The 14,359-nt window shown below is 52.0% G+C and overlaps 1 protein-coding gene across 7 annotated transcripts in view; it reads right to left on the reverse strand.

Moving 5' to 3' along the window:
- NAA60 (N(alpha)-acetyltransferase 60, NatF catalytic subunit) overlaps positions 1 to 14,359 on the reverse strand; it is a 42,859-nt gene that overhangs the window by 3,313 nt on the left and 25,187 nt on the right. For 6 of the 7 annotated variants that reach the window (XM_030924720.1, XM_030924719.1, XM_010376047.2 and 3 more), the window contains 4 exons: positions 8,172 to 8,287; positions 4,734 to 4,863; positions 1,053 to 1,149; positions 63 to 297 (listed from right to left, as the gene is read on the reverse strand). In XM_030924720.1, the coding sequence (XP_030780580.1) occupies positions 63 to 297; positions 1,053 to 1,149; positions 4,734 to 4,863; positions 8,172 to 8,281 (572 nt within the window). In that variant the 5' untranslated portion in view covers positions 8,282 to 8,287. The remainder of the gene's footprint in view (positions 1 to 62; positions 298 to 1,052; positions 1,150 to 4,733; positions 4,864 to 8,171; positions 8,288 to 14,359) is intronic. The other variant, XM_030924722.1, reaches the window with a different exon arrangement.

Below are 14,359 nucleotides of genomic sequence, written 5' to 3' on the forward strand. Positions count from 1 at the left end.
ACTGGCTCTGCCACCCTACGGACAGGAAGCCACAGTCCCTCTCCCCCAGAAGTTAAGGATATAAAATCGTCCAGGGAGGGTGGCCGCCATTGATGTAGAGGACATAGGTGAAGCCATCTTTGAGGACCCCTCGGATGGAGTAGTAATAGGGGAGATAGTGGTGCTGCTTGAAGTCTCTGTTTTCGTAGAAGTTTATTGCTGTGTTGTTGGTGGTGAGGACATGAAGGTAAATGGCTTTGCAGTGGTCCTGGGCGGTGGTTGATATGTGATCCTTTAAACTTTCAAGTAAGAGGGAACCTTGGGGAGAAGGGGTTAAGAATTATGCGGGCAGAGCAGTAAGGAAGGATGACTGGACTAGGATGGGGGCTTTGCATGAGTCTCTCAGAGATGTCTCGGTCCACCGTATCAGAGACCAGTCTTCCTTCACCACCATTGTCAAAGTCCCTAAAATCTCATGGCCAGAGGGAGCCTGGTAGCTACAGACCGCTGGGAGGGACTGCAGAGGTGGCCTGGTAGCGCCCTCCCAGGGGCTGGGCCTGCAAGGAGACTCCCTTTCAGACAACAAACGGTAAATGTGAGCCCAGGAAAACACGGACTAGATGGGCCTGGATTTAAAATTAATTAAGACTGCCGCTCACTGGCCATGTGGCCGAGCGGGATGGGACATCGGAGAAACGGTGAGTGGTGCTTCCTCGTGCGTGTTCACACTTTCTACTCTGAATCATGAGCAGTGGATACACGAGTTGTATGTGTGGCAGCAGCAGGAGTGAGAGGTGCCTGTTTCCTCAGCTCCATCCTAGGGGTTGAGCAAGGCTGTGGCAGAAAGGCCCAGAGGCATGTGGAAAGAGGATGGCTGAAAGTGGTGGCTGTGCTGGCAAGGGAGGGATGATGAAGGTCTGGCCACATGGGGATAGGGATGGAAGATGAGACTAAGGGATGTTCACGAGCCAGAGTTGTTGGGGTCAGGGAAGAGACTGGGTGCAGATGGGATGGGGGTGGGGTGGGACAAGGGGGTGGGATGGCCGCCAAGCCACAGGCCCGGCTGCCCTTACCTATGCCGTGCTTCCTGAACTCTTTGACGACGCCCAGACTCAAGATGTACGCAACTTGTGTGTCAACAGAGAAGTTGGACGCTAGAATATCTCCATCCTAGAGGAAGAGTCAGAGAGAAAGTCAGGCTCAAGCTCTGGCACACGACTCACTGCACACTCCGGCCCCGGCGGGCTCTGCACCGACTCCCCACCACGACAGCCAGAGGGACACCGACTGGAGGGGCAGAATCAAGAGATAGTGGAGAGGGGCCCCCATTCCCCATGGAAATGAGAGCGTTTATGCCCTTCTGGTGAAAAATGGCTGAAGTAAGAACACACACAAAAGAAGCTTCTCTTGGAGGTGTGTGGGAGGCCTAGCCAAGGACGGGAATGAGGCTCTGATGCCAGCACGAGGTAAAGTTATGGCATGAAAGGAGCAACCACACAGCACCGCACGGGCCTCGTGGGAATGCACACGTGTCACCTGGTACGCCTGGATGCAGGACAGCAGACAAAAGCAGTTTTAGAGGTTCCGTTAGAGAATCGCACGCTGCCCCAGGTGGTCTTGGAGGAGGGAAACTCGGGCAGCCGTCCAACCCCCTCTGCTGCCCCCACAGGGAGAGGACGCTGCCACACCCGCGTAAAGCCACCCACCATCTTGGTTCTAGAGATGGAATTCCGGGTGGGAGTCATGAATCCGATCAGCATGAGGCTCTTAACATCTTCCAACTCGTAAAGAACAAGAAGGTCTTTCTGCTCCCACGTGCTGGGCTGGGGTCAGCCTGTCCGGGCTCCCTGCTCTCCCAGCCCTCTTCAAGCCACAGTTCACCCGGACATGTCAGTCCAGGGAGGAAGGCGTCCTTATCACTCTCATTACTCCAGGCCTGCAGGAAGGGTGTCTGTTCCCCAGCTGACATCTCCTAACAGGGTCTACTTTGCCCTGACCTTGAACTCACTAAGTCTGAGAGGAAGGGGCGAGCCACATGAGTGCCAGCGTGCAGGCCAGAGGGCCCTCTACTGAGAGCCAGGAACATGAGCCAAAGCGTCCCCATGTCGGCCTTGAGGTAACACAAACACATTCAAGAGGAGGAAGAGACCCAGCCGCCACCTGGGGGCAGGCGCACAGTCACCAGGGGGCACTCAGGAAAGCCACCGGAAGGTGGAGGGGGTTCAGGGGAATGAGTCATGGAGGGAAGGTGGGGATCATGTGTCCCATCAAGAAGAGAGATCAGGCTGGGCACGGTGGCTCCCACCTGTAATCCTAGCACTATGGGAGGCCGAGGCAGGCAGATCACTTGAGGCCAGGGGTTCCAGACCAGCATGGCCAACACGGTGAAACTGCATCTCCACTAAAAATACAAAAATTAGCGGGGTGTGGTGGCGCACCTCTAAATCCTAGCTACTTGAGAGGTGGAGGTTGCAGTAAGCTGCGATCAGGATCGCACCACTGCACTCCACCCTGGGTGACAGGAAGACTCTGTTTCAGTTAAAAAAAAAGGCGGGGGAGGTGAGAGAAAAGAATGTTGACATTTGCATTCTGCTACATCTTAGCTCTTAAAAATCAAAGAAAAAAGCTCAGGAGGAAGCTAGGACAGAAAAAGTGATGCAGGAGAAAAAAGCTGTGCCAGACAGAGCATGACCATAGGCAAAACAGGGTAGATGCCAGTGGATTCAGGTCCTTAAAGGTAGAGACATACCTTCTTGCACTTTTATTTACTTATTTAGAGATTTAGAGACAGAGTCTCACTCTGTCACCCAGGCTAGAGTGCAATGGTGCAATCTCGGCTCACTGCAACCTCCACCGCCTCCTGGGTTCAAGTGATGCTTGTGCCTCGGCCTCCTGAGTAGCTGGGATTAAAGGTGTGCACCATCATGCCTGGCTAATTTATTTATTTATTTTATTTTATTTATTTTTTTTTTTTTGAGACAGAGTCTCGCTCTGTCGCCCAGGCTGGAGTGCAGTGGCCGGATCTCAGCTCACTGCAAGCTCTGCCTCCCGGGTTTATGCCATTCTCTCGCCTCAGCCTCCCGAGTAGCTGGGACTACAGGCGCCTGCCACCACGCCCGGCTAGTTTTTTGTATTTTTTTAGTAGAGACGGGGTTTCACCATGTTAGCCAGGATGGTCTCGATCTCCTGACCTCGTGATCCGCCCGTCTCGGCCTCCCAAAGTGCTGGGATTACAGGCTTGAGCCACCGCGCCCAGCCTGGCTAATTTATTTTTATTTTTATTTTTATTTATTTATTTTTTTTGAGACGGAGTCTCGCTCTGTCGCCCAGGCTGGAGTGCAGTGGCTGGATCTCAGCTCACTGCAAGCTCCGCCTCCCGGGTTTACGCCATTCTCCTGCCTCAGCCTCCTGAGTAGCTGGGACTACAGGCGCCCGCCACATCGCCCGGCTAATTTTTATTTTTTTTATTAGTAGAGACGGGGTTTCACAGTGTTAGCCAGGATGGTCTCGATCTCCTGACCTCGTGATCCGCCCGTCTCGGCCTCCCAAAGTGCTGGGATTACAGGCTTGAGCCACGACGCCCGGCCTTTATTTTTATTTTTACTTTTAGTAGAGACGAGGTTTCACCATGTTGGCCAGGCTGGTCTCAAACTCCTGACCTCAAGTGATCTGCCCACCTGGGCCTCCCAAAGTGCTGGGGTTATAGGTGTGAGCCACTGTGCACAGCCCCTATCTAACTTTTCTTCTTCTTTTTTTTTTTTGAGACGAAGTCTTGCTCTTGTCCCTCAGGCTGGAGTGCAATGGTGTGATCCCAGCTCACTGCGACCTCTGCCTTCTGGGTTCAAGCGATTCCCCTGCCTCAGCCTCCCCAGTAGCTGGGATTACAGGTGCCTGCCACCACACCCAGCTAATTTTTGTATTTTTAGTAGAGACAGGGTTTCACCAGGTTGGCCAGGCTGGTCTCGAACTCCTGACCTCAGGTGATCCACCTGTCTCGGTCTCCCAAAGTGCTAGGATTACAGACGTGAGCCACCGCGCCTGGCCCCTTCTCTAGCTTTTAAAGAAATAACCTCAAGCCAAACAAACTGAAGCATCTGGCAGTTGTTGGTGGGTTTTTGCCTCCTTGGCTAAATCCTTGGGTGGTAAACATTACCTCAGATGCTGGCATAACCAACATTATCATGCAGAATCTTGACCAAAGTCAACCATTTGGAACAACGTGGCCATGGCCTTACTGTTTACATTCAGAGTGGGGTTTGCTAGCCTGGAGCGGGACTGAGGCGGGTCCACGGATGGCCAAAGGGTTCTTAGATCTTAAAGGGCTCTGTGAAGTTAGAGGAAACAAAATTATCTCTGTACTTTCCCTGACCTCTAACTGTAACTAGCATTTCCTTCAACAAGCTGAAGCAGTCTTAGCGGTTTCTATGACACCGCCGCCAACACAAATCAGGGATATTTTCATATCACGTTATAACTGCAGATTCTCAATGCATCATCTGTGCTCATTCCTGCTTCAGAACAACAGTGGTTATGAAGCCTGCTGCTGGGCATGACTGGAGGCCCATGTGCCACGAAATCACACACACACACAGAAAAGCGCCAGCCGGGGACGAGTGTCATTGGCCACTTGGATTCCTTGGGCCACAGGCTCCTTGGACAACGGCTGTGGAGCAGGCGGCATGATTCCATCGCAAGCCTCCTGGGGCCGTCCAGTGACAGTGATTGCCAAGTCATCCCCGCACACACGTACGTACCTCTTTATGTATTTTGGTCCTGTTTTTAATTTCAGCTACTATCATTCCCACAATGGCACCTCTGTAGGTTGCAGCAAGGGAAAAGAACTTCTTGTTGGATGTGATATCACGATACCATGAGTCTGGGTACCTGAGAAAGAGAACATACTCGGGTGAACCTGCCATAGGTCAAGTCCAACTAAGGTCGTGCTCTAGACATGAGAACCACAGGGAGCTCTGGGCCACTTCTGCCTGCTGCTCTAAAGCTGACGCATCACTTAGTCTCTACCTAACTGTCACAGCCACCTTCTTAAAGCAGTAATCTGTCTAGACAGGACTGGGGATCTCTGATGGGAAATTATTATTATTACTATTATTTTGAGACAGAGTTTTGCTCTTGTTGCCCAGGCTGGAGTACAATGGCGTGTTCTCAGCCCACCGCAACTGCTGCCTCCTGGGTTCAGGCGATCCTCCTGCTTCAGCCTCCCGGGTAGCTGGGATTACAGGCATGTGCCACCACGCCTGGCTAATTTTGTATTTTTTTTAGTAGAGACGGGGTTTTTCCATGTTGGTCAGGCTGGTCTCAAACTCCCGACCTCATGTGATCTGCCCGTCTTGGCCTCCCAAAGTACTGGGATTACAGGTGTGAGCCATCTTGCCCGGCCCAGGAAAATAGTTGTATCTGACATGAAGTTGTCTCCATGTAAGCAACTCATGGAGGGTGACCAGCAGGGCCCTGTTCTTCCAGCAGGTGAGTGAGGGTTTGAGGGCCTTTGTCACCCTGGGACACAGGATGAGTGCCTACGAGAATCTGTGAGACTTCTGGACACTGAAGACTAGGGGAGTGAGTGACTCCAGGAAGAGCCAGGTTCACAGCTGACAGGCGTCTGAGTTGACAATGCCTCCCCGGACACGGAGGAACCTGCCCTTAAGGGGAATGTGAGGCTGAGGCTGCTAACGACTGCTCACCAAGAATGAGGCCAAGACCCCTCCGAGAGGAGCAAGGAAAAAAGAACAGTGGGCATAAAGGCCCAGGACATGGTCATTAACAGGCGAATCCAGCCTCAGAGAGACAAGGTCAGGAGGGCAGAGGCATGCGGAGTTTCATGGGTGTGTAGGTTTAGTTTTGCCGCCTCACAGCCTGGTTCATGTCACAGTCTTGGGAACCTGAGGCCTTAGGCTCACGAGGACTGCAGGAGAGACAGGCAGGCTGAGTGGCTCACATGGCCGAAGTCCACAGTCCAGCGTGGCTCCACTGGCTCTCAGGCAGCCCTGGGCAGAGTCTGATCTACGCACTCACCGCAGCTTTTATTTCTCTAGATTAGTTTCCAGCAGTGAAACTGCTGGGCTGAAGAACACTTTTTTAATTTTGTTTTTTTTTGAGATGGAGTTTCACTCTGTCACACCCAGGCTGGAGTTCAGTGTTGTACTCTCAGCTCACTGTGCAACCTCTGCCTTAAAGGTTCAGTGATTCTCCTGCCTCAGCCTTCCGGGTAGCTGGGATTACAGGCACATGCCACCACGCCCAGCTAATTTTGTTTGTTTGTTTGTTTTGAGACAGAGTCTCACTGTCACTCAGGCTGGGGTGCAGTGGCACAATCTCGGCTCACTGCAACCTCTGCCACCCGGGTTCAAGCGATTCTCCTGCCTCACCCTCCTGAGTAGCTGGAATGACAGGTGCCCGCACCATGCCCAGCTAATGTTTTTGTATTTTTAGTAGAGACAGGGTTTCACCATTTTGGACAAGCTGGTCTTGAACTCCTGACCTCGTGATCCACTTGCCTCGGCCTCCCAAAGTGCTGGGATTACAGGCGTGAGCCACCACGCCTGGCCCAATTTTTGTATTTTTAATAGAGATGAGGTTTCATCGAGACCAGGTTGGTCTCGAACTCCTGATCTGCCTGCCTCGGCCTCCCAAACTGCGGGATTATAGGCATGAGCCACCACGCCCGGCCCCGAGAACAATTTTTTAACTCATGTTGCCACCGTCAGCCCACATCACCTGGACAATGACAGTTCCCCCCTCCACAGAGACAGTTCCCCCTCCACAGAGATGCAAAGGGGTCCCCGCCACCGCCCTGCCAAGAGCATGAGGTTCAGTCAGTCTGAGGTGAACACTCAAGGAAATGCTGATGGCTGACAAGATCTTGTTTATTTTCCATTTTCAAAGTTTGTGTCAACTTTTTTCATCAAAAAAGATGTATGTGCGTATAATGTAGGCAAGACAGACCAGAAAAAACAATCATAGAGCCTAATATTAATCTACCTACCTCAAACTATTGAAACACTGTTAATGGTACATACCCCCTTGTAACATTTTTTTCACCCCCCTCAGTTCATACCTATCATTGTAAAATTTTATCTTGTACATGTTTTCAAATAAAAATAGGATCATGGTACATACTGTTTTCTAGTCTGCCTTTTTTCCTTTAATAGCTTTTTTTTTCTAAGACGGAATATTGCTCTTGCTGCCCAGGCTGGAGTGCAATGGCGTGATCTCAGCTCACTGCAACCTCCGCCTCCCAGGTTCAAGCGATTCTCCTGCCTCAGGCTCCCAAGTAGCTGGGATTACAGGCATGCACCTCCACACCTGGCTAATTTTGTATTTTTAGTAGAGACGGGGTTTCTCCATGTTGGTCAGGCTGGTCTTGAACTCCTGACTTCAGGTGATCCTCCCACCTCGGCCTCCCAAAGTGCTGGGATTATAGCCTCCTTTAATATCTTGTAAAAAATATTTCTCTGTCAAAAAATACACCTCTTTGACAAGTTTCTTTTTTTTTTTTTTTTTGAGAAGGCGTCTCGCTCTGTCACCCGGGCTGGAGTGCAGTGGCCAGATCTCAGCTCACTGCAAGCTCCGCCTCCCGGGTTTACGCCATTCTCCTGCCTCAGCCTCCCGAGTAGCTGGGACTACAGGCGCCCGCCACCACGCCCGGCTAGTGTTTTGTATTTTTTAGTAGAGACGGGGTTTCACAGTGTTAGCCAGGATGGTCTCGATCTCCTGACCTCGTGATCCGCCCGTCTTGGCCTCCCAAACTGCTGGGATTACAGGCTTGAGCCACTGCGCTCGGCCTTTTTTTTTTTTTTTCTGGCTGAATAATATCGCACCTTTATATGCACATACTCTTAATTACTCTAATGCATGTAACCAACTCCTTGCTGTTAAGATACTTGGGTGGCTTCTACATTTTCTGAATTATAAACAGTACCACACCTGATAGCTCTGTAACTGAAATTTCTCACAGAGACCTTCTGCGGAACTCTGCACACCCTGAGAGGTGGAAAGAGCCCAGGAACAGGGGTCCCTGGATGAGCTGGGTGACCTGGGACCCCGTGGCCCCTCCAGGCCATTCCCGCCTTTGCAGTATGGTCCTAAGGGTCCAGGAGGCCCCCACCCCGCCACCCAGCTTCTGCACCTGAGGCTCGTGGGCTCTCCCCAACCCTGCAATCTGCTCCACTTACTCGATGGGGAACCAGTCGCCACACAGGTGCTTCACAGTGTCTATGTCATCGTGGCAGAGGAGGCGCAGGCTGACCTCGCTGAGCGCGCTGGATGGCACCACCTCTGTCATTCACACCTGTGGGGAAGGGTGGGGGGCGTCACCTCACAGCCTGGTCCTCCTCATGCTCTGCTTTTGAGTCAGGTGAGACACAAGAGCATGGAGCATGTCCCACGGATGGACACTCTTCCGCCAGCACTCAGAGGCCTCTGCCCCTCATGACCGCCCTTGCACCAGGCGTTGCAGTCACCCTCCTCTGCTGAGGAGACCCGGGCCCAGGAGGGCAGGCCGGATGGGGAGCCAGCCCCATCGCTGCTCAGCCCCAGCTGCGGGAAGTCCTGGCCAGCCTGTCTCTCTCCTCTCTCCTCATCTGAACTGGTCTCACATCTTAGGACAGTGGTCCTTCAGAGGGTCAGTGGCCCCAGCCAGCCTGACCTCTCAACCCCAGCCGTTGGCTGCCAATGATAGTTGTGGGTTCAGCAGCCCCCATGCCTCGTCCCCCTTCAAAGCAACCTGGCAGCCGGGGCAGTGAACGGCTGGATTTGCAGGGGAAGTGGCGCGGCTTTATTACCAGGGCGTGGGTCTGTGCTGAGCAGGTCACACCCAATTTCTCCTCCCCACCCAACAAGCAAACACTCCTGGGCGGAAAGAGACTTCGGGGGATACCACAGTTCAAGTTGGGGGTCACAAGTGGCCAAGGACTCTTTTAAATCAGGAAAGTGCATCCAATCCAGGGGCTGGGGGAGAAGCCCCCCTTGTTTTATTTAACAAGGAAGTTATTATACAAAGGAAGAGAGAAATGGAGGGAGGAACGCTGGCCGGCAGCACCAAGAAGGGGAAAAACAGAAGCCTTAGTTCTTTAAGTTGGAAACTGGTTGTTAAAAGGAAAGGATGGGGCCTGGTGTGGTGGCTCACGCCTGTAATCGCAGCACTTTGGTAGGCCAAGGTGGGTGGATTGCTTGAGGTCAGGAGTTCGGGACCAGCCTGGCCAATATGGCAAAACCTGTCTCTACTAAAAATGCAAAAATTAATCAGGTTTGGTGGCAGGCAACTGTAATCCCAGTTACTGTGGAGGCTGAGGCAGGAGAATTGCTTGAATCCGGGAGGCGGAGCTTGCAGTGAGCTGAGATCCGGCCACTGTACTCCAGCCTGGGTGACAGAGCAAGACTCTGTCTCAAAAAAAAAAAAAAAGAAAGAAAAAAGGAAAGGATGGAAGACTGCGTGTGGTGGCTCATGCCTGTAATCCCAGCACTTTCGAAGGCTGAGGTGGGAGGATCGCCTGAGCCCAGGAGTTTGAGACCAGCCTGGGCAACATAGCAAGACCCTGTCTCTAAAGATAAATAAATAAACCCTTAAATAAATGAGAAAAGATGCTGCATTCATCCTCCCTTTTTAGGAGGAATTGTGTAGTTCATCTCAGGGTTGAGGAAAAGTTCTTTTTTACAGAAGAATGCTGGCTAATAAAAGTAGAAATGATGACGGAAATAGAAAGTCACCATTTTGGAATCACCAACAGAAATGACTGAGTCAAACAAGAATCAGGAAAGGCTGTGAAATCTGCAAGTCAAAGCGGCTGGGGGCAGGTGCAAGGTGTTGACGCAGAGCCGCTGGGCTCCCAGGACTCACTCACTGCCCAGGAAAGGCCTCATCTTTATCTGGCAATCCCCACTCCACTGGCAGGACGAGCCTAGCCTCTCTGAGCTCCCGCCCTCCTGCTGCCACGGGTGGGAAGTGCCCGCGGCCATCCACTGTCCAGGCTTCTGCACAACCTTCCCCTTCCTGACAAGGGGAAAAATTTAGAAGCCGAATCTGGTGTCTCTGCTGGCTCAGCCTTAGCTAATCAGATTCCTGGAGCCTCCTCTGTGGAGTGGAGATGGCCAGGCCCCTCCCCAGGGTGGTTCGGTGCTGGGACGAGCTGATGGGGTCCAAGTGTCAGGACAGTGCTGGCAGGGAGGCGGTGCCCCTCTACACCAGCCTTGAGCACCCACTACTAGCTGATACTTGGCCCGGTCCAGCCACTTCCAGGGGTATACCCTTGGATCTGGGACAGGGCCAGCACTGACGTCCTGAGCAGCTCTGCTCTGACTCCTAACTTGTGTGGTTCTCAGCTCCTGGTTCAACGTCAGGCGTGCCAAGTAGTTCATGCTCAGCTTTATAGGGAGAAGCCTCTTTAAACTCACAGCCCCCACCCCGCCCTTGTGCCCACCCCTTTGTTCCCACGGTTCTGGATCCATGCACTGTTGACTCCAGACCCTTTAGAAATAGTTAGGCCGGGCGCGGTGGCTCATGCCTGTAATCCCAGCATTGTGGGAGGCCAAGGCGGACAGATCCCCTGAGGTCAGTAGCTCAAGACCAGCCTGGCCAACACGATAAAACCCCATCTCTACAAAAATACAATTATTAGCCAGGCGTGATGGCAGGTACCTATAATCCTGGCTACTCAGGAGGCTGAGGTGGAAGAATCACTTGAACCCTGGAGGTGGAGGTTGCAGTGAGTCAAGATTGAGCCACTGCACTCCAGCCTAGGCAACACTGCAAGACTTCATTTCAAAAAAAAAAAAAAAAAAAAAAAATCTGGGGCCAGGCATGGTGGCTCACACCTGTAATCCTAGCACTTCGGGAGGTCCAGGCAGGTGGACTGCTTGAGGCAATTTGAGAACAGGCTGGCCAACACGGTGAAACACTATGACATGGTTTGGCTGTGTCCCTCCCCAAATCTCATCTTGAATTGTAGCTCCCCAAATTCCCATGTGTTGTGGGAGGGCCCCAGTGGGAGGTAACTGAATCATGGGAGCAGTTTCGGTCATACTGTTCTTGTGGTGGTGAGTAAGTCCCACGAGGTCTGATGGTTTGATAAGGGGTTTCCCTTTCTGCTTGGCTCTCATTGTTTCTTGCCACCACCATGTAAGACGTGCCTTTCACCGTCCACCATGATTGTGAGGCCTCCCCAGCCACATACAACTGTGAGTCCATTAAACCTAGTTCCTTTATAAATTACCCAGTCTCAGCTATGTCTTTATCAGCAGCATAAAGACGGACTAACACACCCCATCTCTACTAAAACTACAAACATTAGCTGGGCGTGATGGTGCGTCTGTCATCCCAGCCACTCAAGAGGCTGAGGTTCAAGAATCACTTGAACCTGGGAGGCGGAGGTTGCAGTGAGCTGAGATGGCATCACTGCATTCCAGCCTGGGTGACGGAGTGAGATTCTGACTCAAAAATGAAACTAGGCCAGGCGTGGTGGCTCAAGCCTGTAATCCCAGCACTTTGGGAGGCCGAGACAGGAGGATCATGAGGTCAGGAGATCGAGACCATCCTGGCTAACACGGTGAAACCCCGTCTCTACTAAAAAAATACAAAAAACTAGCCGGGCGAGGTGGCGGGCACCTGTAGTTCCAGCTACTCAGGAGGCTGAGGCAGGAGAATGGTGTAAACCCGGGAGGCGGAGCTTGCAGTGAGCTGAGATCTGGCCACTGCACTCCAGCCCGGGCGACAGAGCGAGACTCTGTCTCAAAAAAAAAAAAAAAAAAAAGAAACTAAATGAAACGAAACAAAACAGATGACAAAAAACACACAAAGAAACAAAACCTCTAAAAAAACAGATGAAGGTGTTAACCTTGTCAGGTGTGAGAAAAGCCTTGTGGTTATGTATAAAAAGTCCATATTTTATATTAACAGATGCACAGTGGAATATGCAGAGGCAAAATGACAGAATGTTCCAGAATTTAATTTAGTTGAAGCAAAAAAGTAGCAAAATATTAATGAGCGTTAGAGCTGGATGACGGGTATGCCATGTGGATCTTTGAAAATGTTCTTAATTAAAACCAACCAGGGCCGGGCGCGGTGGCTCATGCCTGTAATCCTAGCACTTTGGGAGGCTGAGGCAGGCCGAACACAAGGTCAGGAGTTCAAGACCAGCCTGGCCAAGATGGTGAAACCCTGTCTCTACTAAAAACACAAAAAAATTAGCTGGGCACAGTGGCAGGTGCCTGTAATCCCAGTTACTTGGGAGGCTGAGGTAGTAGAATTGCTTGAACTTGGGGGGCAGAGGTTGCAGTGAGCCAAGATCGTGCCACTGCACTCCAGCCTGGGCGACAGAGATTATGTTTCAAAAAACAAACAAAACATACAAACAAACGAAAAAATCATAAGAAAAAAACCACCCAAATTTCTCATCCCAGAGAGACTGGGTTTCCGATGTGGATTGTGGGTTTTCCAGCTGACTGAATGAAAGGCCTCTGGTGTCTACACTGAGAGCTCTGGAAAGCAGCGCTGTGTGCCGCAGCTGCCACCATGAGCCGCGGGACCTTGTATCCCTGGGAACAGTGGGTCCTGGGCACGTGGCTGGCACTGACACACACGGGAACCGCAGGGTGCAGCACCTGGTTCACTGTCAGTGGGGGGATACTACTCAGGGCCCGCACACTCCACTGAGGTCTCAAAACGCGACAGGACACCGGGTGGGCATGTAACTCAAGCACAGGTACTGTGTTTTTAGGAAGCCAGCTGAGGGCAGACTCCCACCCCTTTTCCCCTCAGGGCTAAGAAAACCGGCAAATCCAGAAACCACTTACCCACACTTTGAACCTCTGAGACAAAGCCACTAACCCTACAACATTAAAAGCAGAGGCAGAGGCCGGTTCCTCAATTCAGCCTTTCCAGAGACGGCTCCTGACACAAGCGCCACAGCACACGGCCTCCTCCTTGCTACAGGAACCAGCACGGGGGAAAGGTCGCTCACCTGGCCACCCTGGGCAGAGCTCCAGAGCCCATGGGCCCAGCCGCCCAGGTTTCTGAACTCCTGTGGGGCCAGCTGGCTCTGAAAAAACCACCGCCTGCTCGGCTCTCACTGGACAGGGCAGGATGAGCGCAGGCAACCTGTGAAACCAGCCGGTGCAGCCCAGGTCTGGAGGCCACAGAGAGACCTGCCTGAGAGCTGGGCCCAGGAAGTGGGGTTGGTAAGGCCTTGACCTCCCTGGTTGCCTGGGGCAGGGATGACTTCCTGAGGGGATGAAAATGTTCCATATCTGTATTTATTTATTTTTGTTTTTTGAGACGGAGGGAGTCTCGCTCTGTCGCCCAGGCTGGAGTGAAGTGGCACGTCTCGGCTCACTGCAAGCTCCGCCTCCCAGGTTCATGCCATTCTCCTGCCTCAGCCGCCCGAGTAGCTGGGACTACAGGTGCCCGCCACCACACCTGGCTAATTTTTCTTTTCTTTTTTTTTTTTTTTTTTGAGACAGAGTCTTGCTCTGTCGCCCAGGCTGGAGTGCAGTGGCCAGATCTCAGCTCACTGCAAGCTCCGCCTCCTGGGTTCACGCCATTCTCCTGCCTCAGCCTCCCAAGTAGCTGGGACTACAGGCGCCCGCCACCTCGCCCGGCTAATTGTTTTTTATTTTTTTAGTAGAGACGGGGTTTCACCGGGTTAGCCAGGATGGTCTCGATCTCCTGACCTCGTGATCCGCCCATCTCGGCCTCCCAAAGTGCTGGGATTACAGGCTTGAGCCACCGCGCCCGGCCTGATTTTTGTATTTTTAGTAGAGATGGGGTTTCACCGTGTTGGACAGGATGGTCTCAATCTCCTGACCTCGTGATCCGCCTGCCTTGGCCTCCCAAAGTGCTGGGATTACAGGCATGAGCCACTGAGCCCGGCCAACGTTCCAGATCTTGATTGTGGTGGTGGTGGCTACACAGACATCAAAGCTCATTGAACTGTACCCTGAAAACGGGTGCAGTGTATTGTATGTGGATATCTTAAGCTTCAGTCAAATTGATTTTTGAAGATTTTCACAAATCTCTGTATTGTGGCTTGGTACTAAAGACAGATTCGTAATGAGCTCGCATCTCTCATGTCCTGGGACTGCACATTTCCCCCAGTATCCTCATTTGTTCCCAGTTTGACTTTCAAGAAAAACACTGGGCTCCGAGATATACAACGATCTGCGGATTCTCAAATCCCTACTAAAAGTGCTTCCGTGTTTCTGGAGGCCAGTTCTTTAGACTCCTTGCTTTAAAAATCGAAAAACATCACACCTAAGTCAGGGCCAAATGCAGCACGCATCACAGCACCTCATGTGTCTCAGCCCAACTGATGGGCAGAGGAGAAAAGACAGGAAGGTGCATGAAAGAGAGACTCAGGTCGCCTGTGTG

Source organism: Rhinopithecus roxellana, chromosome 20, assembly GCF_007565055.1.
Source record: "Rhinopithecus roxellana isolate Shanxi Qingling chromosome 20, ASM756505v1, whole genome shotgun sequence".
Lineage (NCBI taxonomy): Eukaryota > Metazoa > Chordata > Mammalia > Primates > Cercopithecidae > Rhinopithecus > Rhinopithecus roxellana.